Consider the following 22,908-nt stretch of genomic DNA (forward strand, 5'->3'; position numbering starts at 1 on the left):
TGGGGACCTTGGGTTGTGGCTCCTTGAGGGTAGGGACCGATGTGAGTGCAATGTACAGGGATAGGGGTAGACACTCACTCACTTTATTCAACCTTTGTAACTATGGAGGTGTTCTGTAGTCCTATCCTAGTGTGAAAATGCTGCATCTTTTACAGATTCTGAACAGTGAGTGTTCTCACCCCAGTACAGGAAGTGTGTTAAAGTACAAAAATGAAAAAAAAAAAAAGGCAAAACTTTCTGGAAAGTGGAGGGATTGGACCCCCTGTAAGGTTTTTATTGCTGTCTGTGTCCCCGTTAGGGAGATTCACCCCACTTGTTCTGTTTTACCATTATCATCAAAAGTGAAAGTAAAAGAAAATCCCAAATGTTGGATTGTCCCTAAAAATAGTAATAGAGGGGAAATCTTCTAATGGGGACACTAGTTCTGGTGTCCTGGAGGGGGGGGGGGGGGGGGGCAAGGGATTCAACTCACTTCCTGTTTTGGCTATGAGACAGGAAATAAAGGGAAATTTCCGCAATAGGACACGGATGGCTAAAGAAGAAAAAAAAACACACTTGACGGGGGTTATAACCCTCCTCTACTCTATCCAAAATGAAAACAAGATTTGAGTTTTGGATCATCAGGTGAAAATAAAGAGAAAAAGAAAAAGGAGTGCAGACGCCACATCTATGGGCTGGTAAGCTGCAATCTATGACACTTCAATGTAGATAAGACTTCCATACGCACTGCGTGAGACGTCGGCAGGCTGGTGTCGAAGTTAATAATGGTCGGAGCCTCGGAGTCTCCTCCGTCTGGATCTTCCATCTCCATGTCATCGTCCTCCTCACTCTCTGCAGAGAACAAACACAGAGTGATGAGGGATACATTGTATAGAAGAGGATACATTGTATAGAAGAGGAGGAGGAGGATACATTGTATAGAGGAGGAGGATACATTGTATAGAAGAGGAGGAGGAGGATACATTGTATAGAAGAGGAGGATACATTGTATAGAAGAGGAGGAGGAGGAGGAGGATACATTGTATAGAAGAAGAGGAGGAGGATACATTGTATAGAAGAGGAGGAGGATACATTGTATAGAAGGAGGAGGAGGATACATTGTATAGCAGAGGAGGATACATTGTATAGAAGAGGAGGATACATTGTATAGAAGAGGAGGAGGATACATTGTATAGAGGAGGAGGAGGATACATTGTATAGAAGAGGAGGAGGATACATTGTATAGAAGAGGAGGAAGAGGCTACATTGTATAGAAGAGGAGGAGGATACATTGTATAGAAGGAGGAGGAGGATACATTGTATAGAGGAGGAGGAGGATACATTGTATAGAAGAGGAGGAGGATACATTGTATAGAAGAGGAGGAGGATACATTGTATAGAGGAGGAGGAGGATACATTGTATAGAAGAGGAGGAGGAGGATACATTGTATAGAAGAGGAGGAGGGGGATACATTGTATAGAAGAGGAGGATACATTGTATAGAGGAGGAGGATACATTGTATAGAGGAGGAGGATACATTGTATAGGAGGAGGAGGAGGATACATTGTATAGAAGAGGAGGATACATTGTATAGAAGAGGAGGATACATTGTATAGAGGAGGAGGATACATTGTATAGAGGAGGAGGATACATTGTATAGAGGAGGAGGAGGATACATTGTATAGAGGAGGAGGAGGATACATTGTATAGAAGAGGAGGAGGATTCATTGTATAGAGGAGGAGGAGGAGGATACATTGTATAGAAGAGGAGGATACATTGTATAGAGGAGGAGGATACATTGTATAGAAGAGGAGGATACATTGTATAGAAGAGGAGGAGGAGGATACATTGTATAGAAGAGGAGGATACATTGTATAGAGGAGGAGGATACATTGTATAGAGGAGGAGGATACATTGTATAGAAGAGGAGGATACATTGTATAGAGGAGGAGGAGGAGGATACATTGTATAGAAGAGGAGGATACATTGTATAGAGGAGGAGGATACATTGTATAGAGGAGGAGGATACATTGTATAGAGGAGGAGGATACATTGTATAGAAGAGGAGGAGGATACATTGTAGAGAGGAGGAGGATACAATGTATAGAAGAGGAGGAGGATACATTGTATAGAGGAGGAGGATACATTGTATAGAAGAGGAGGAGGATACATTGTAGAGAGGAGGAGGATACATTGTAGAGAGGAGGATACATTGTAGAGAGGAGGATACATTGTAGAGAGGAGGATACATTGTAGAGAGGAGGAGGATACAATGTATAGAAGAGGAGGATACAATGTATAGAGGAGGAGGATACAATGTATAGAAGAGGAGGATACATTGTAGAGAGGAGGATACATTGTAGAGAGGAGGAGGATACATTGTAGAGAGGAGGAGGATACATTGTAGAGAGGAGGAGGATACATTGTAGAGAGGAGGAGGATACATTGTATAGAGGAGGAGGATACATTGTATAGAAGAGGAGGAGGATACATAGTAGAGAGGAGGAGGATACATTGTAGAGAGGAGGATACATTGTAGAGAGGAGGATACATTGTAGAGAGGAGGAGGATACATTGTAGAGAGGAGGAGGATACATTGTAGAGAGGAGGAGGATACATTGTAGAGAGGAGGAGGATACATTGTATAGAAGAGGAGGAGGATACATTGTAGAGAGGAGGATACATTGTAGAGAGGAGGAGGATACATTGTAGAGAGGAGGAGGATACATTGTAGAGAGGAGGAGGATACATTGTAGAGAGGAGGATACATTGTAGAGAGGAGGAGGATACATTGTAGAGAGGAGGAGGAGGAGGATACATTGTATAGAGAAGGAGGAGGATACATTGTATAGAAGAGGAGGAGGAGGATACATTGTAAGGAAGAGGAGGATACATTGTATAGAGGAGGAGGATACAATGTATAGAAGAGGAGGAGGATACATTGTAGAGAGGAGGAGGATACATTGTATAGAAGAGGAGGAGGATACATTGTAGAGAGGAGGAGGATACATTGTAGAGAGGAGGAGGATACAATGTATAGAAGAGGAGGATACATTGTATAGAAGAGGAGGATACATTGTATAGAGGAGGAGGATACATTGTATAGAAGAGGAAGATACATTGTATAGAAGAGGAGGAGGATACATTGTAGAGAGGAGGATACATTGTAGAGAGGAGGATACATTGTATAAAGGAGGAAGATACATTGTATAGAAGAGGAGGATACATTGTATAGAGGAGGAGGATACATTGTATAGAGGAGGAGGATACATTGTATAGAAGAGGAGGATACATTGTATAGAAGAGGAGGATACATTGTATAGAAGAGGAGGATACATTGTATAGAAGAGGAGGAGGAGGATACATTGTATAGAAGAGGAGGATACATTGTATAGAGGAGGAGGATACATTGTATAGAGGAGGAGGATACATTGTATAGAAGAGGAGGATACATTGTATAGAAGAGGAGGATACATTGTATAGAAGAGGAGGATACATTGTATAGAGGAGGAGGATACATTGTATAGAAGAGGAGGATACATTGTATAGAGGAGGAGGATACATTGTATAGAGGAGAAGGAGGAGGATACATTGTATAGAAGAGGAGGAGGAGGATACATTGTAGAGAGGAGGAGGATACATTGTAGAGAGGAGGAGGATACATTGTAGAGAGGAGGAGGATACATTGTAGAGAGGGGGAGGATACATTGTAGAGAGGAGGAGGATACAATGTATAGAAGAGGAGGATACATTGTATAGAAGAGGAGGATACATTGTATAGAAGAGGAGGATACATTGTATAGAAGAGGAGGATACATTGTATAGAGGAGGAGGATACATTGTATAGAGGAGGAGGATACATTGTATAGAGGAGGAGGATACATTGTATAGAAGAGGAGGATAGATTGTATAGAGGAGGAGGATACATTGTATAGAAGAAGAGGAGGATACATTGTATAGAAGAGGAGGATACATTGTATAGAAGAGGAGGATACAATGTATAGAAGAGGAGGAGGATACATTGTATAGAAGAGGAGGAGGAGGATACATTGTATAGAGGAGGATACATTGTATAGAAGAGGAGGATACATTGTATAGAAGAGGAGGATACATTGTATAGAAGAGGAGGATACATTGTATAGAAGAGGAGGATACAATGTATAGAAGAGGAGGAGGATACATTGTATAGAAGAGGAGGAGGAGGATACATTGTATAGAAGAGGAGGAGGAGGATACATTGTATAGAAGAGGAGGATACATTGTATAGAAGAGGAGGATACATTGTATAGAAGAGGAGGATACATTGTATAGAAGAGGAGGAGGAGGATACATTGTATAGAAGAGGAGGAGGAGGATACATTGTATAGAAGAGGAGGATACATTGTATAGAAGAGGAGGATACATTGTATAGAAGAGGAGGATACATTGTAGAGAGGAGGAGGATACATTGTATAGAGGAGGAGGAGGATACATTGTATAGAAGAGGAGGAGGAGGATACATTGTATAGAAGAGGAGGAGGATACATTGTATAGAAGAGGAGGATACATTGTAGAGAGGAGGAGGATACATTGTATAGAAGAGGAGGATACATTGTATAGAAGAGGAGGATACATTGTAGAGAGGAGGCGGATACATTGTATAGAAGAGGAGGATACATTGTATAGAGGAGGAGGATACATTGTATAGAAGAGGAGGATACATTGTAGAGAGGAGGAGGATACATTGTATAGAAGAGGAGGATACATTGTATAGAAGAGGAGGAGGAGGATACATTGTATAGAAGAGGAGGAGGAGGATACATTGTATAGAAGAGGAGGAGGAGGATACATTGTATAGAAGAGGAGGAGGATACATTGTATAGAAGAGGAGGATACATTGTAGAGAGGAGGAGGATACATTGTATAGAAGAGGAGGATACATTGTATAGAAGAGGAGGATACATTGTATAGAAGAGGAGGATACATTGTAGAGAGGAGGAGGATACATTGTATAGAAGAGGAGGATACATTGTATAGAGGAGGAGGAGGATACATTGTATAGAGGAGGAGGATACATTGTATAGAAGAGGAGGATACATTGTATAGAAGAGGAGGATACATTGTATAGAAGAGGAGGATACATTGTATAGAGGAGGAGGAGGATACATTGTATAGAAGAGGAGGATACATTGTATAGAAGGAGGAGGATACATTGTATAGAAGAGGAGGAGGATACATTGTATAGAAGAGGAGGATACATTGTATAGAAGAGGAGGAGGATACATTGTATAGAAGAGGAGGATACATTGTAGAGAGGAGGAGGATACATTGTATAGAAGAGGAGGATACATTGTATAGAGGAGGAGGAGGATACATTGTATAGAAGAGGAGGATACATTGTATAGAAGAGGAGGATACATTGTATAGAGGAGGAGGATACATTGTATAGAAGAGGAGGATACATTGTATAGAGGAGGAGGATACATTGTATAGAAGAGGAGGATACATTGTATAGAAGAGGAGGATACATTGTATAGAAGAGGAGGATACATTGTATAGAAGAGGAGGATACATTGTATAGAAGAGGAGGATACATTGTATAGAGGAGGAGGATACATTGTATAGAAGAGGAGGATACATTGTATAGAGGAGGAGGATACATTGTATAGAGGAGGAGGATACATTGTATAGAAGAGGAGGATACATTGTATAGAGGAGGAGGATACATTGTATAGAAGAGGAGGATACATTGTATAGAAGAGGAGGATACATTGTATAGAAGAGGAGGATACATTGTATAGAAGAGGAGGATACATTGTATAGAGGAGGAGGATACATTGTATAGAAGAGGAGGATACATTGTATAGAAGAGGAGGATACATTGTATAGAAGAGGAGGAGGATACATTGTATAGAGGAGGAGGATACATTGTATAGAGGAGGAGGATACATTGTATAGAGGAGGAGGAGGATACATTGTATAGAAGAGGAGGATACATTGTATAGAAGAGGAGGAGGATACATTGTATAGAAGAGGAGGATACATTGTATAGAGGAGGAGGAGGATACATTGTATAGAAGAGGAGGATACATTGTATAGAAGAGGAGGAGGATACATTGTATAGAAGAGGAGGATACATTGTATAGAGGAGGAGGAGGATACATTGTATAGAGGAGGAGGATACATTGTAGAGAGGAGGAGGATACATTGTATAGAAGAGGAGGATACATTGTATAGAGGAGGAGGATACATTGTAGAGAGGAGGAGGATACATTGTATAGAGGAGGAGGATACATTGTAGAGAGGAGGAGGATACATTGTATAGAGGAGGAGGATACATTGTATAGAGGAGGAGGATACATTGTATAGAGGAGGAGGATACATTGTAGAGAGGAGGAGGATACATTGTATAGAAGAGGAGGATACATTGTATAGAAGAGGAGGATACATTGTATAGAGGAGGAGGATACATTGTATAGAAGGAGGAGGATACATTGTATAGAGGAGGAGGATACATTGTATAGAAGAGGAGGAGGAGGATACATTGTATAGAAGAGGAGGATACATTGTATAGAAGAGGAGGATACACTGGGTGGGGGGTGTACAGTGCTGTGAAAAGGTATTTGCCCCCTTTATTTTGGATATCTGTCACACTTAAATGATTCCGTTCAAATAAATGTTAATATTACTGAGATAAATTGAGGAAATACAAAATGCAGCTTTTGAATGACCACTTGCTGTCCAAACCTGCCTATCCCTTTGTGAAAAAGTATTTGCCCCCCTATACCCCCTGCTGCATAACCCAAGTGCACTTGCGGTAAGGAAGTGATAGGTGGAGATTCTCCTTCAGGATTTTCTTTTAGTTTCACTAAAACAGACATCTTCTGAGAGTCTTCTAGGACACCCCATGACACCTCGGGCTCCTCCTACCAGGACAGGAAACCCCCATCGGATTAAAGGGCGGTCCTCCAGGCCCCATGTCAGTATTTCTCAAGAACCGCAAGGACGTCCCTGTAAAACATATGCATAATACACATAACTCAAGACATAACCGGGTGGGAATTCGGCTGTGCTGGAAGACTCTCAGAAAAGGAGTTACCGGTAAGTCTAACTGAGCTTTTCTCAAGGCGTCTTCCAGGTCAGCCCAGGAGACGATGAGGCAGAACTTACCAGTCTAGGGAAGGACAACTGCCTGAAGGACCTTACCACCCAACGCTGCTCCTGAGAAGATAGGAGGTCCAGGCGATAAGGTTTACGGAAGGTCGAAAAACTGGACCATGTGGCAGCCTTGCATATCTGATCCAATGAGGCTCCAGCCCAAGACGCAGACAAGGCTCTTGTTGAGTGCCCATTGACAAAAGGCGTAGAAACCTTCCTAACCCTGTAGGATTCGGAAATAGCTTCTTTATACACTTGGCTAAGGTGGCTCTGGATGCTCCCTTTCCTTTGTGTGCTCCTGAAAAGAGAACAAACCAGGCGTCTGTTTTCCTAAAGGTCTTGGTGACCTCTAGATAGACCAGATAAATTCTTCTAAAGCCCCATACACACTATCAGATTTTCTGCTGAGTTTTTCCTTCTGGTTTACCAAAACCATGTAGTAGAAGGGCCGGCCTGATTGCATACACATTGAAACTCCTAAGGTTTGTCCTCATAATATATGGTTTTGGTAAATCTGAAGGAAAAACTCAGCAGAAAATCTGATAGTGTGTGTGGGGCTTTACGTCTAAAAAAAAAAAAAAAAAAAAAAAAAAAAGAAACAACGACATTTCTTTCCTTTGTCACCCTTTGGCACACTGCTAAAGGTTGTCAGCACAGTATCCTGCGATCCCTGGAAGGAAGAGACCATCTTACACAAAAGACTCAAAGATTGTGGGGAAAGGCTCTCTAACTGAAAGGGCCCGCAACTCACGTAACCCTACGAGCCGAGCCAATTGCCACAAGGAAAAATTGAAGTCAGTAATTTAACTGATATATCATCAAAAGGGGCTTGAAAAAGAGAATTCTACCAGACTCTGAAGCACCAAGGACAGGTCCCTGGTAGGGCAAGTTCTCACAACAACCAGCCTCCATCTCATCTAGGTCGGTAGTAAAATGAAAGAATCTACTTATAGGTTGGATTTTCCCGAAAGAGAATATTAGAAAAAAACACTAAAAAAGAGACTGCCGCCATACAAAAGTACTAATGGAAAGACCTTTGTTGACACCCTCTTGAAAAAAAATTCCCAAAAATGATGGAACATTATGACTTCATCTTTCAGATAACCACGAGTTACATTTCTTCCAGACTTTGGACTATATATCTCTAGTAATTGGCTTTCTGCAAGTAACCACGGCTTTTGACTACTTTGTCCAAAAACCCCTTGGCGCTTAGGCCCCTTTCACACTGGGGCGGTTTTCAGGCGTTACAGCGCTAAAAATAGCGCCTGTGTAGCGCCTGAAAAAAAACGGCCCCTTTCACTTCAGTATGAAAGCCGGAGGGCTTTCACACTGAAGCGGTGCGCTGGCAGGACGGTGAAAAAAGTCCTGCTAGCCGCATCTTTGGAGCGGTGAAGGAGCGGTGTATTCACCGCCCCTAAACCGCTCCTACCCATTGAAATCAATGGGACAGCGCGGCAATACCGCCGGCAAAGCGCCGCTGCAGCGGCGCTTTGCGGGCGGTTTTAACCCTTTTTCGGCCGCTAGCGGGGGTTAAAACGGTGCGGTTAAAACCACCCCGCTAGCGCCCGCAGACTGCCGCTAAAAATAGCGGCGCTTTACCGCCGACGCCCGCACCGCCCCAGTGTGAAAGGGGCCTTAAGGAAGCCACCTGTGGGTGCGATGCTGGGACCCCAGACAACAAGTCTCGTCTCTTCGGGAGGCTGAGCGGAGGCTCTGAGACCGGAGTCTGCAGCAGGGAAAACCATGGCCTCTTGGGCCAAAAAGGCGCTATTAAAGCAGTTCTTCACCCTAAAGGGGAAGTTCCGCTAATCTGATCCCTCCCCCCCCCTCTGGTGCCACAATCGGCACCTTTCAGGGGGAGGGGGGTGCAGTTACCTGGATAATCCAGGTAACTGCACCCACTTCCGGCCAGACCGCCACAGACCCCCGCAGACGCTGCGCCCCCCCCCCCCGTTGTGTTCTGGGAAACACACAGTTCCCAGAGACACAGCGGGGGACCATAAGAGACGCGCAGCGCGACTCGCGCATGCGCAGTAGGGAACCGGGCAGTGAAGCCGTCATGCTTCACTTCCCGATTCCCTGACAGAGGATGGCGGCGGTGGCAGCAGCGACACGAGCGGTTGCTCGTCATCTGCCGCCGACATCGCTGGAACCCGGGACAGGTAAGTGTCCATTTATTAAAAGTCAGCAGCTGCAATATTAGTAGCCGCTGGCTTTTAATATTTTTTTTTTTAGGTGCAGCTCCTTTTTAAGATGAGATTTCTCTCCTCTAGAAGAAATTTCCGCAGGACTTCCAGCATCAGCCTGATCTGCGGGAAGGCGTAACAGAGATTGAATGGCTACGTATTCGCTAGAGCACCGATCCCCAACGACTGATCTGCTGGGTTCAGGGAAAATAACTTTTCTGTTTTGCAACTGCCCTGATTTGCGTAAAGATCTGCCCCGGGAGTTCCCCCATCTGTGGGCAAGTTCCACAAAGATCTCTGGATGAAGGGACACTGCAGCGGGTGGGCGCTGACGGTAAAACGCTGCTAGTTTTAGTGAGCGATCTACCGTCATTTTAGCCCCGCTATTCGGCTGCTAGCGGGGGGGGGGGGGGGGGCAGTGAAGTGCTGCTGCAAAAATCGCATTGCATGCGCTTCAGCAGTGGTGCTCATTCATTTCAATGGGCAGGAGTGGTGGAGGAGCGGTTTACACCGCTCCAAAGATGCTGCTTGCAGGATTTTTTTTTTCTTTTTAACGTCCTGCCAGCGCATCTCCACAATGTGACACTCGGGGCTTCCACACAGACTGCAGGGGAGCCGTTTTGAAGGCAATGTACAGGCGCTATTTTTAGCCCAAAATCACGTGATAAACGCCGCAGTGTGAAAGGTGTCCAACTTAGATTTTATGAGATAAAAGGGAAAAAAATAAATAAATAAAAAAATCGGCCCAAAAATAAAAAATAAAAAATCGGCATCATATATCGCCCTTCGGCCGCCGCAATTTCTAAATATCGGCATCAGCCAGAGAAAAACCCATATCGGTCGACCTCTAATATAGATAGCCTTCAATCTGTCAATAACGTCCTCCAATCACAGCTGGTACCTTGAGCCCCTGACGGGTTCTCCATCCCCGGGCCTTGTATCTGACCCCGACTATTCCTGAGAAGAACAGGAAGATCTTCTTCAGGATCCTCACTCTCAGCGCTCCGCGGTGGAGGACTAGGACCGGTGAGGGGGATCTGGATCTCAGAACGTTGACGGTTATCTCATCCCTAACTGAAGTCGGCATCTTCTGACAGGAAAGGACGGGGTCGTCCCTGACTAGGCGGTCAATAAGTGCGGCAAACTGCTTTGCTCCCTCAGGACACCGCCCATACGTCTCCGCGGTCCTGGCTTTCCCCCAGGAACTGAGGATAGGGGGACAGCAGCAACAACCCCACTCCCCCGGTGGAGGTGCCGCTCTGGGTGGAAGAGAAGGTAGGAATGTTTCCCCAACCCCAACAGGAGCCCCACCTGAGACCAGGTTACCCCCCCATCCAGAGGAAACACTAATACTGACATGGGGCCTGGAGGACCGCCCTTTTATCTGGTGGGGGAAGGGTTTCCTGGTAGGTGGAGCTCTGGGGCTCATGGAAGACATCTTGATAAAGAATGGTTGCCCTACATAAAGATGGCCTACAGATGAGGGACCATGAATGCCAACATGTACTGTGACATACTGAAGCAGAGCATGATCCCCTCCCTTCAGAGACTGGACCGCAGGGCAGTATTCCAACATGATAACCCCCCCAAACACACCTCCAGTGTGGAGGGGCGGGTTGTAGAGGGATAAGTGGGCGGGGTGTAGATGTGTGGAGGGGGCGGGGTGTAGAGGGATAGGTGGGAGGGGTCAGGCCGTCCCCGGGATGAGCTGCAGTTGGTACCACATGTTGGGGTAGGTGGGCAGGGTTTGGGGTAGGTGGGCGGGGTGTAGATGTGTAGAGGGGGCAGGATGTAGAGGGATAGGTGGGAGGGGTCAGGCCGTACCCGGGATGAGCTGTAGTTGGTTCCCCATGTTGGGGTAGGTGGGCGGGGTGTAGATGTGTAGAGGGGGCGGGGTTTAGAGGGATAGGTGGGCGGGGTCAGGCCGTACCCAGGATGAGCTGTAGTTGGTTCCCCATGTTGGGGTAGGTGGGCGGGGTTTGGGGGTAGGTGGGTGGGGTGTGTGGAGGGGCAGGGTGTAGAGGGATAAGTGGGCGGGGTGTAGATGTGTGGAGGGGGCGGGGTGTAGAGGGATAGATGGGAGGGGTCAGGCTGTACCCGGGATGAGCTGTAGTTGGTTCCCCATGTTGGGGTAGGTGGGCGGGGTTTGGGGCTAGGTGGGCGGGGTGTAGATGTGCAGAGGGGGCGGGGAGTAGAGGGAAGGTGGGCGGGGTGTAGAAGTGCAGAGGGGGTGGGGTGTAGAAGGATAGGTGGGAGGGGTCAGGCCGTACCCGGGATGAGCTGTAGCTGGTTCCCCATGTTGGGGTAGGTGGGCGGGGTTTGGGGGTAGGTGGGCGGGGTGTAGATGTGTGGAGGGGGCGGGGAGTAGAGGGATAGGTGGGAGGGGTCAGGCCGTAACCGGGATGAGCTCTAGTTGGTCCCCCATGTTGGGGTAGGGGGGCGGGGTTTGGGGTCGGTGGGTGGGGAGTAGATGTGTGGAGGGGGCGGGGAGTGGAGGGATAGGTGGGAGGGGTCAGGCCGTACCCGGGATGAGCTGTAGCTGGTTCCCCATGTTGGGGTAGGTGGGCGGGGTGTAGATGTGTGGAGGGGGCGGGGAGTAGAGGGATAGGTGGGAGGGGTCAGGCCGTACCCGGGGTGAGCTGTAGTTGGTTCCCCATGTTGGGGTAGGTGGGCGGGGTTTGGGGTCTGTGGGCGGGGTGTAGATGTGTGGAGGGGGCGGGGAGTAGTGTGGAAGGTGGGAGGGGTCAGGCCGTACCCGGGATGAGCTGTAGTTGGTTCCCCATGTTGGGGTAGGTGGGCGGGGTTTGGGGTCTGTGGGCGGGGTGTAGATGTGTAGAGGGGGCGGGGAGTAGTGTGGAAGGTGGGAGGGGTCAGGCCGTACCCGGGGTGAGCTGTAGTTGGTTCCCCATGTTGGGGTAGGTGGGCGGGGTTTGGGGTCGGTGGGCGGGGTGTAGAGGGGGCGGGGTGTAGAGGGATAGGTGGGAGGGGTCAGGCCGTACCCGGGATGAGCTGTAGTTGGTTCCCCATGTTGGGGTAGGTGGGCGGGGTGTAGATGTATAGATGGGAGGGGTCAGGCCGTACCCGGGATGAGCTGCAGTTGGTTCCCCATGTTGGGGTAGGTGGGCGGGGTTTGGGGGTGGTGGGCGGGGTGTAGAGGGATAGGTGGGAGGGGTCAGGCCGTACCCGGGATGAGCTGTAGTTGGTTCCCCATGTTGGGGTAGGTGGGCGGGGTTTGGGGTCGGTGGGCGGGGTGTAGATGTGTAGAGGGGGCGGGGTGTAGAGGGATAGGTGGGAGGGGTCAGGCCGTACCCGGGATGAGCTGTAGTTGGTTCCCCATGTTGGGGTAGGTGGGCGGGGTTTGGGGTCGGTGGGCGGGGTGTAGATGTGTGGAGGGGGCGGGGAGTAGAGGGATAGGTGGGAGGGGTCAGGCCATAACCGGGATGAGCTCTAGTTTGTTCCCCATGTTGGGGTAGGTGGGCGGGGTTTGGGGTCGGTGGGCGGGGTGTAGAGGGGGCGGGGTGTAGAGGGATAGGTGGGAGGGGTCAGGCCGTACCCGGGATGAGCTGTAGTTGGTTACCCATGTTGGGGTAGGTGGGCGGGGTGTAGATGTATAGATGGGAGGGGTCAGGCCGTACCCGGGATGAGCTGCAGTTGGTTCCCCATGTTGGGGTAGGTGGGCGGGGTTTGGGGGTGGTGGGCGGGGTGTAGAGGGATAGGTGGGAGGGGTCAGGCCGTACCCGGGATGAGCTGTAGTTGGTTCCCCATGTTGGGGTAGGTGGGCGGGGTTTGGGGTCGGTGGGCGGGGTGTAGATGTGTAGAGGGGGCGGGGTGTAGAGGGATAGGTGGGAGGGGTCATGCCGTACCCGGGATGAGCTGTAGTTGGTTCCCCATGTTGGGGTAGGTGGGCGGGGTTTGGGGACGGTGGGCGGGGTGTAGATGTGTGGAGGGGGCGGGGAGTAGAGGGATAGGTGGGAGGGGTCAGGCCGTAACCGGGATGAGCTCTAGTTTGTTCCCCATGTTGGGGTAGGTGGGCGGGGTTTGGGGTCGGTGGGCGGGGTGTAGAGGGGGCGGGGTGTAGAGGGATAGGTGGGAGGGGTCAGGCCGTACCCGGGATGAGCTGTAGTTGGTTCCCCATGTTGGGGTAGGTGGGCGGGGTGTAGATGTATAGATGGGAGGGGTCAGGCCGTACCCGGGATGAGCTGCAGTTGGTTCCCCATGTTGGGGTAGGTGGGCGGGGTTTGGGGGTGGTGGGCGGGGTGTAGAGGGATAGGTGGGAGGGGTCAGGCCGTACCCGGGATGAGCTGTAGTTGGTTCCCCATGTTGGGGTAGGTGGGCGGGGTTTGGGGTCGGTGGGCGGGGTGTAGATGTGTGGAGGGGGCGGGGAGTAGAGGGATAGGTGGGAGGGGTCAGGCCGTAACCGGGATGAGCTCTAGTTTGTTCCCCATGTTGGGGTAGGTGGGCGGGGTTTGGGGTCGGTGGGCGGGGTGTAGAGGGGGCGGGGTGTAGAGGGATAGGTGGGAGGGGTCAGGCCGTACCCGGGATGAGCTGTAGTTGGTTCCCCATGTTGGGGTAGGTGGGCGGGGTTTGGGGTCGGTGGGCGGGGTGTAGATGTGTAGAGGGGGCGGGGTGTAGAGGGATAGGTGGGAGGGGTCAGGCCGTACCCGGGATGAGCTGTAGTTGGTTCCCCATGTTGGGGTAGGTGGGCGGGGTTTGGGGTCGGTGGGCGGGGTGTAGATGTGTGGAGGGGGCGGGGAGTAGAGGGATAGGTGGGAGGGGTCAGGCCGTAACCGGGATGAGCTCTAGTTTGTTCCCCATGTTGGGGTAGGTGGGCGGGGTTTGGGGTAGGTGGGCGGGGTGTAGAGGGGGCGGGGTGTAGAGGGATAGGTGGGAGGGGTCAGGCCGTACCCGGGATGAGCTGCAGTTGGTTCCCCATGTTGGGGTAGGTGGGCGGGGTTTGGGGTCTGTGGGCGGGGTGTAGATGTGTAGAGGGGGCGGGGTGTAGAGGGATAGGTGGGAGGGGTCATGCCGTACCCGGGATGAGCTGTAGTTGGTTCCCCATGTTGGGGTAGGTGGGCGGGGTTTGGGGTCGGTGTGTAGATGTGTGGAGGGGGCGGGGAGTAGAGGGATAGGTGGGAGGGGTCAGGCCGTACCCGGGATGAGCTGTAGTTGGTTCCCCATGTTGGGGTAGGTGGGCGGGGTTTGGAGTCGGTGGGCGGGGTGTAGATGTGTAGAGGGATAGGTGGGAGGGGTCAGGCCGTACCCGGGATGAGCTGTAGTTGGTTCCCCATGTTGGGGTAGGTGGGCGGGGTTTGGGGTCGGTGGGCGGGGTGTAGATGTGTGGAGGGGGCGGGGAGTAGAGGGATAGGTGGGAGGGGTCAGGCCGTAACCGGGATGAGCTCTAGTTTGTTCCCCATGTTCGGGTAGGTGGGCGGGGTTTGGGGTCGGTGGGCGGGGTGTAGAGGGGGCGGGGTGTAGAGGGATAGGTGGGAGGGGTCAGGCCGTACCCGGGATGAGCTGCAGTTGGTTCCCCATGTTGGGGTAGGTGGGCGGGGTTTGGGGTCTGTGGGCGGGGTGTAGATGTGTAGAGGGGGCGGGGTGTAGAGGGATAGGTGGGAGGGGTCATGCCGTACCCGGGATGAGCTGTAGTTGGTTCCCCATGTTGGGGTAGGTGGGCGGGGTTTGGGGTCGGTGGGCGGGGTGTAGATGTGTGGAGGGGGCGGGGAGTAGAGGGATAGGTGGGAGGGGTCAGGCCGTAACCGGGATGAGCTCTAGTTTGTTCCCCATGTTGGGGTAGGTGGGCGGGGTTTGGGGTCGGTGGGCGGGGTGTAGATGTGTAGAGGGGGCGGGGTGTAGAGGGATAGGTGGGAGGGGTCAGGCCGTACCCGGGATGAGCTGTAGTTGGTTCCCCATGTTGGGGTAGGTGGGCGGGGTTTGGGGTCGGTGGGCGGGGTGTAGATGTGTGGAGGGGGCGGGGAGTAGAGGGATAGGTGGGAGGGGTCAGGCCGTAACCGGGATGAGCTCTAGTTTGTTCCCCATGTTGGGGTAGGTGGGCGGGGTTTGGGGTCGGTGGGCGGGGTGTAGAGGGGGCGGGGTGTAGAGGGATAGGTGGGAGGGGTCAGGCCGTACCCGGGATGAGCTGTAGTTGGTTCCCCATGTTGGGGTAGGTGGGCGGGGTTTGGGGTCTGTGGGCGGGGTGTAGATGTGTGGAGGGGGCGGGGAGTAGAGGGATAGGTGGGAGGAGTCAGGCCGTACCCGGGATGAGCTGCAGTTGGTTCCCCATATTGGGGTAGGTGGGTGGGGTTTGGGGTCGGTGGGCGGGGTGTAGATGTGTACAGGGGGCGGGGAGTAGAGTGATAGGTGGGAGGGGTCAGGCCGTACCCGGGATGAGCTGTAGTTGGTTCCCCATGTTGGGGTAGGTGGGCGGGGTTTGGGGTCGGTGGGCGGGGTGTAGATGTGTAGAGGGGGCGGGGTGTAGAGGGATAGGTGGGAGGGGTCAGGCCGTACCCGGGATGAGCTGTAGTTGGTTCCCCATGTTGGGGTAGGTGGGCGGGGTTTGGGGTCGGTGGGCGGGGTGTAGATGTGTGGAGGGGGCGGGGAGTAGAGGGATAGGTGGGAGGGGTCAGGCCGTAACCGGGATGAGCTCTAGTTTGTTCCCCATGTTGGGGTAGGTGGGCGGGGTTTGGGGTCGGTGGGCGGGGTGTAGAGGGGGCGGGGTGTAGAGGGATAGGTGGGAGGGGTCAGGCCGTACCCGGGATGAGCTGTAGTTGGTTCCCCATGTTGGGGTAGGTGGGCGGGGTTTGGGGTCTGTGGGCGGGGTGTAGATGTGTACAGGGGGCGGGGAGTAGAGGGATAGGTGGGAGGAGTCAGGCCGTACCCGGGATGAGCTGCAGTTGGTTCCCCATATTGGGGTAGGTGGGCGGGGTTTGGGGTCTGTGGGCGGGGTGTAGATGTGTAGAGGGGGCGGGGAGTAGAGTGATAGGTGGGAGGGGTCAGGCTGTACCCGGGATGAACTGTAGTTGGTTCCCCATGTTGGGGTAGGTGGGCGGGGTTTGGGGTCTGTGGGCGGGGTGTAGATGTGTGGAGGGGGCGGGGAGTAGTGTGGAAGGTGGGAGGGGTCAGGCCGTACCCGGGATGAGCTGTAGTTGGTTCCCCATGTTGGGGTAGGTGGGCGGGGTTTGGGGTCTGTGGGCGGGGTGTAGATGTGTAGAGGGGGCGGGGAGTAGTGTGGAAGGTGGGAGGGGTCAGGCCGTAACCGGGATGAGCTCTAGTTTGTTCCCCATGTTGGGGTAGGTGGGCGGGGTTTGGGGTCGGTGGGCGGGGTGTAGAGGGATAGGTGGGAGGGGTCAGGCCATACCCGGGATGAGCTGTAGTTGGTTCCCCATGTTGGGGTAGGTGGGCGGGGTTTGGGGTCGGTGGGCGGGGTGTAGATGTGTGGAGGGGGCGGGGTGTAGAGGGATAGGTGGGAGGAGTCAGGCCGTACCCGGGATGAGCTGCAGTTGGTTCCCCATATTGGGGTAGGTGGGTGGGGTTTGGGGTCGGTGGGCGGGGTGTAGATGTGTACAGGGGGCGGGGAGTAGTGTGGAAGGTGGGAGGGGTCAGGCCGTACCCGGGATGAGCTGTAGTTGGTTCCCCATGTTGGGGTAGGTGGGCGGGGTGTAGATGTATAGATGGGAGGGGTCAGGCCGTACCCGGGATGAGCTGCAGTTGGTTCCCCATGTTGGGGTAGGTGGGCGGGGTTTGGGGGTGGTGGGCGGGGTGTAGAGGGATAGGTGGGAGGGGTCAGGCCGTACCCGGGATGAGCTGTAGTTGGTTCCCCATGTTGGGGTAGGTGGGCGGGGTTTGGGGTCGGTGGGCGGGGTGTAGATGTGTGGAGGGGGCGGGGAGTAGAGGGATAGGTGGGAGGGGTCAGGCCGTAACCGGGATGAGCTCTAGTTTGTTCCCCATGTTGGGGTAGGTGGGCGGGGTTTGGGGTCGGTGGGCGGGGTGTAGAGGGGGCGGGGTGTAGAGGGATAGGTGGGAGGGGTCAGGCCGTACCCGGGATGAGCTGTAGTTGGTTCCCCATGTTGGGGTAGGTGGGCGGGGTTTGGGGTCGGTGGGCGGGGTGTAGATGTGTAGAGGGGGCGGGGTGTAGAGGGATAGGTGGGAGGGGTCAGGCCGTACCCGGGATGAGCTGTAGTTGGTTCCCCATGTTGGGGTAGGTGGGCGGGGTTTGGGGTCGGTGGGCGGGGTGTAGATGTGTGGAGGGGGCGGGGAGTAGAGGGATAGGTGGGAGGGGTCAGGCCGTAACCGGGATGAGCTCTAGTTTGTTCCCCATGTTGGGGTAGGTGGGCGGGGTTTGGGGTAGGTGGGCGGGGTGTAGAGGGGGCGGGGTGTAGAGGGATAGGTGGGAGGGGTCAGGCCGTACCCGGGATGAGCTGCAGTTGGTTCCCCATGTTGGGGTAGGTGGGCGGGGTTTGGGGTCTGTGGGCGGGGTGTAGATGTGTAGAGGGGGCGGGGTGTAGAGGGATAGGTGGGAGGGGTCATGCCGTACCCGGGATGAGCTGTAGTTGGTTCCCCATGTTGGGGTAGGTGGGCGGGGTTTGGGGTCGGTGTGTAGATGTGTGGAGGGGGCGGGGAGTAGAGGGATAGGTGGGAGGGGTCAGGCCGTACCCGGGATGAGCTGTAGTTGGTTCCCCATGTTGGGGTAGGTGGGCGGGGTTTGGAGTCGGTGGGCGGGGTGTAGATGTGTAGAGGGATAGGTGGGAGGGGTCAGGCCGTACCCGGGATGAGCTGTAGTTGGTTCCCCATGTTGGGGTAGGTGGGCGGGGTTTGGGGTCGGTGGGCGGGGTGTAGATGTGTGGAGGGGGCGGGGAGTAGAGGGATAGGTGGGAGGGGTCAGGCCGTAACCGGGATGAGCTCTAGTTTGTTCCCCATGTTGGGGTAGGTGGGCGGGGTTTGGGGTCGGTGGGCGGGGTGTAGAGGGGGCGGGGTGTAGAGGGATAGGTGGGAGGGGTCAGGCCGTACCCGGGATGAGCTGCAGTTGGTTCCCCATGTTGGGGTAGGTGGGCGGGGTTTGGGGTCTGTGGGCGGGGTGTAGATGTGTAGAGGGGGCGGGGTGTAGAGGGATAGGTGGGAGGGGTCATGCCGTACCCGGGATGAGCTGTAGTTGGTTCCCCATGTTGGGGTAGGTGGGCGGGGTTTGGGGTCGGTGGGCGGGGTGTAGATGTGTGGAGGGGGCGGGGAGTAGAGGGATAGGTGGGAGGGGTCAGGCCGTAACCGGGATGAGCTCTAGTTTGTTCCCCATGTTGGGGTAGGTGGGCGGGGTTTGGGGTCGGTGGGCGGGGTGTAGATGTGTAGAGGGGGCGGGGTGTAGAGGGATAGGTGGGAGGGGTCAGGCCGTACCCGGGATGAGCTGTAGTTGGTTCCCCATGTTGGGGTAGGTGGGCGGGGTTTGGGGTCGGTGGGCGGGGTGTAGATGTGTGGAGGGGGCGGGGAGTAGAGGGATAGGTGGGAGGGGTCAGGCCGTAACCGGGATGAGCTCTAGTTTGTTCCCCATGTTGGGGTAGGTGGGCGGGGTTTGGGGTCGGTGGGCGGGGTGTAGAGGGGGCGGGGTGTAGAGGGATAGGTGGGAGGGGTCAGGCCGTACCCGGGATGAGCTGTAGTTGGTTCCCCATGTTGGGGTAGGTGGGCGGGGTTTGGGGTCTGTGGGCGGGGTGTAGATGTGTGGAGGGGGCGGGGAGTAGAGGGATAGGTGGGAGGAGTCAGGCCGTACCCGGGATGAGCTGCAGTTGGTTCCCCATATTGGGGTAGGTGGGTGGGGTTTGGGGTCGGTGGGCGGGGTGTAGATGTGTACAGGGGGCGGGGAGTAGAGTGATAGGTGGGAGGGGTCAGGCCGTACCCGGGATGAGCTGTAGTTGGTTCCCCATGTTGGGGTAGGTGGGCGGGGTTTGGGGTCGGTGGGCGGGGTGTAGATGTGTAGAGGGGGCGGGGTGTAGAGGGATAGGTGGGAGGGGTCAGGCCGTACCCGGGATGAGCTGTAGTTGGTTCCCCATGTTGGGGTAGGTGGGCGGGGTTTGGGGTCGGTGGGCGGGGTGTAGATGTGTGGAGGGGGCGGGGAGTAGAGGGATAGGTGGGAGGGGTCAGGCCGTAACCGGGATGAGCTCTAGTTTGTTCCCCATGTTGGGGTAGGTGGGCGGGGTTTGGGGTCGGTGGGCGGGGTGTAGAGGGGGCGGGGTGTAGAGGGATAGGTGGGAGGGGTCAGGCCGTACCCGGGATGAGCTGTAGTTGGTTCCCCATGTTGGGGTAGGTGGGCGGGGTTTGGGGTCTGTGGGCGGGGTGTAGATGTGTACAGGGGGCGGGGAGTAGAGGGATAGGTGGGAGGAGTCAGGCCGTACCCGGGATGAGCTGCAGTTGGTTCCCCATATTGGGGTAGGTGGGCGGGGTTTGGGGTCTGTGGGCGGGGTGTAGATGTGTAGAGGGGGCGGGGAGTAGAGTGATAGGTGGGAGGGGTCAGGCTGTACCCGGGATGAACTGTAGTTGGTTCCCCATGTTGGGGTAGGTGGGCGGGGTTTGGGGTCTGTGGGCGGGGTGTAGATGTGTGGAGGGGGCGGGGAGTAGTGTGGAAGGTGGGAGGGGTCAGGCCGTACCCGGGATGAGCTGTAGTTGGTTCCCCATGTTGGGGTAGGTGGGCGGGGTTTGGGGTCTGTGGGCGGGGTGTAGATGTGTAGAGGGGGCGGGGAGTAGTGTGGAAGGTGGGAGGGGTCAGGCCGTAACCGGGATGAGCTCTAGTTTGTTCCCCATGTTGGGGTAGGTGGGCGGGGTTTGGGGTCGGTGGGCGGGGTGTAGAGGGATAGGTGGGAGGGGTCAGGCCGTACCCGGGATGAGCTGTAGTTGGTTCCCCATGTTGGGGTAGGTGGGCGGGGTTTGGGGTCGGTGGGCGGGGTGTAGATGTGTGGAGGGGGCGGGGTGTAGAGGGATAGGTGGGAGGAGTCAGGCCGTACCCGGGATGAGCTGCAGTTGGTTCCCCATATTGGGGTAGGTGGGTGGGGTTTGGGGTCGGTGGGCGGGGTGTAGATGTGTACAGGGGGCGGGGAGTAGTGTGGAAGGTGGGAGGGGTCAGGCCGTACCCGGGATGAGCTGTAGTTGGTTCCCCATGTTGGGGTAGGTGGGTGGTGTTTGGGGTCGGTGGGCGGGGTGTAGATGTGTGGAGGGGGCGGGGTGTAGAGGGATAGGTGGGAGGGGTTAGGCCGTACCCGGGATGAGCTGCAGTTGGTTCCCCATGTTGTGGTTGTTGATCGGATCTTCTTCTCCCTCTTCCTCCGCCATTCCTGTTTACACGCGGAGGATGCCGGGAGTCTGCGGCGACAGCCAATAGCTGTGTCGGTCTCGTGGTCACGTGATCACCACGCCCCCTTCCGCTGAGCTCCAGTGCGGCCCCGCCCACAGAGCGCAGTACAGGTGCGCCAGCCCGGTTACCATAACAACTGACAGGAGGCGGTGCGGGTGTCTTGTGAAATAGACACATTGGCTGGCCGGACAAGGAGGGCGGAGCCTCGGGGACTCAAATTGATTGCTGACTCCTCCCCCTCCTAGAATAGAATGTCAGCTCTGAGGACACTCCATAGAAATCATCCTGTATAATGATAGAGATGGGTGTGTGTCCCCATCGGGGAGAATTACCTTCACTTCCTGTCCCAGAGACACAACAGGAAGTGACAGAATTCCAGTGTCCCCCAACGGAAGATTTCCCCTCACTTCCTGTCCTGGTGACAACATTTAACATTTTCTTTTACTTTCATATTGGATGATAATGGTGGAGAGGGAGACCCTCCCTATATAAATCTCCCATCACCCCTCCCCCAACCGGAGCACACTGACCCCCATCACCCCTCCCCCAACCCGGAGCCCACTGACCCCATCACCCCCTCCCCGGGGCCCCAACCAGAGCACACTGACCCCCATCACCCCTCCCCCCGGGGGCCCCAACCAGAGCACACTGACCCCCATCACCCCTCCCCCTGGGGCCCCAACCGGAGCACACTGACCCCAATCACCCCTCCCCCTGGGGCCCCAACCGGAGCACACTGACCCCAATCACCCCTCCCCCCGGGGGCCCCAACCAGAGCACACTGACCCCCATCACCCCTCCCCCTGGGGCCCCAACCGGAGCACACTGACCCCAATCACCCCAACCAGAGCACACTGACCCCCATCACCTCTCCCCCCAGGGCCCCAACCGGAGTACACTGACCCCCATCATCCCTCCCCCCGGGGCCCCAACCTGAATCACCATCTCCGTCAGCCAATAGAAATCAATACACATATGACAGGGGGCGTGTCCTTCACCTGCATACTGTCTGCTGATAGGTTGTCCCTCTTCCCATCTCAAGAAGTTCACAATCCAGAAAATCCCCCTCCCCCCACCGCCATGTTCATTGGGCTCCGCAGTCCCACCTGCGGGCCGGTGTCCTATCATATACAGTCCACCATTGGATAGTGTCCGCTGTGTACTGCGCATGCACACACAGATTCCGAAAATAGCTGAGGATGAACGGCGCCGCAAGTCCAGGTTCCATCCCCACCATCCAAGTGGACATCGATCAGGAATATAAAAGAGCCGAGCGCAGCGAGGTGGAGCCCGAAGCGTGGCGAGCGAAGCGAGGGGCCCTCTAATTTTCCCAGCCCTATGTCCGCTTGGATGGTGGGGCCCCCACCTCCACTCACCGCGCAGGCGCCGTTCATCTTCGGAGATTTTCGGAAGCTTCCTCTGCTCCGTGTTGCGCATGCGCAGTACAGGGCGGACACTATATGATGGCAGGACACTATATGGCAGAACACTGGAGCTGTCATGGTGGGCGTCTCTGGGAGGAGCTTATCCTCCCTCCTGTACACAGAGCAGGAAGTGATGTGTATATCACTATAAAGGAATATTAGTGGCAGGGGGCGTGTCCTATACCTACTTTTACCAATCGGTGTCCCTTGTTCCCATCTCAAAAAGCTGGGAGATTTGTTAGTGGTGTTCACAAATGTCTGACACAGATCAGCCCCTGCTGCAGCCTCTCACCTTTTGACTTGTTACCATGTATAGTCTGATCACTGGGGGGAGGGGAGACTGAGGAAATGACTCCTCCTGCTTGCAGCAGACTGATGACATCATCTCAGCCTAGGCAGAGTCACTGATTGGAGCTTGTCTTGCACAGTATGTTGTGAATGGAAAGTTCCGCAGACTCTCCTATAGGGGATATATATATATATATATATATATATATATATATATATATATATATATATATATATATATATATATATATATATATATATATATATATATATATATATATATATATATGTTTCTTATTCTATCCCCTCCCCCTCTTCTGATCAGCTTCCTTCATTATGTAATGTCATTTATCACAAGACAGATGATTGATCCTCCGCAGTCTGTTCTGTACTACACAGACATGTCCAGCAGATGGCGCCACACTCCACCAGCACAGCAAGGCCATAGGATCCATAGGATGGAGAGATAGAGAGAGAGCGCTTCTACTAGAACAGAGAGAACCGACCCTGTCACCCCATCACCTTTCACCTGTCACCTCGTCACCCCATCACCTGTCACCTCGTCA

General features: G+C 53.9%; 1 protein-coding gene across 3 annotated transcripts in view; it reads right to left on the reverse strand.

Moving 5' to 3' along the window:
- The window catches only part of CRBN (cereblon), a 47,051-nt gene extending 26,351 nt beyond the window's left edge, over window positions 1-20,700 (reverse strand). For 2 of the 3 annotated variants that reach the window (XM_077467497.1, XM_077467500.1), the window contains exons 1-2: window positions 20,536-20,700; window positions 728-831 (exon numbers count right to left, since the gene is read on the reverse strand). In XM_077467497.1, coding sequence (XP_077323623.1) covers window positions 728-831; window positions 20,536-20,608 — 177 coding nt within the window. In that variant the 5' untranslated portion in view covers window positions 20,609-20,700. Of the gene's footprint in view, window positions 1-727; window positions 832-12,385; window positions 12,418-20,535 lie in introns of those variants that run through there. The other variant, XM_077467499.1, reaches the window with a different exon arrangement.
- Between the last annotated feature and the right edge of the window lie 2,208 nt (window positions 20,701-22,908).

The sequence above is a fragment of the Lithobates pipiens genome, unplaced genomic scaffold, assembly GCF_037356315.1.
Source record: "Lithobates pipiens isolate NorthernLeopardFrog02 unplaced genomic scaffold, aLitPip1_a1.2 Scaffold_56, whole genome shotgun sequence".
NCBI lineage: Eukaryota > Metazoa > Chordata > Amphibia > Anura > Ranidae > Lithobates > Lithobates pipiens.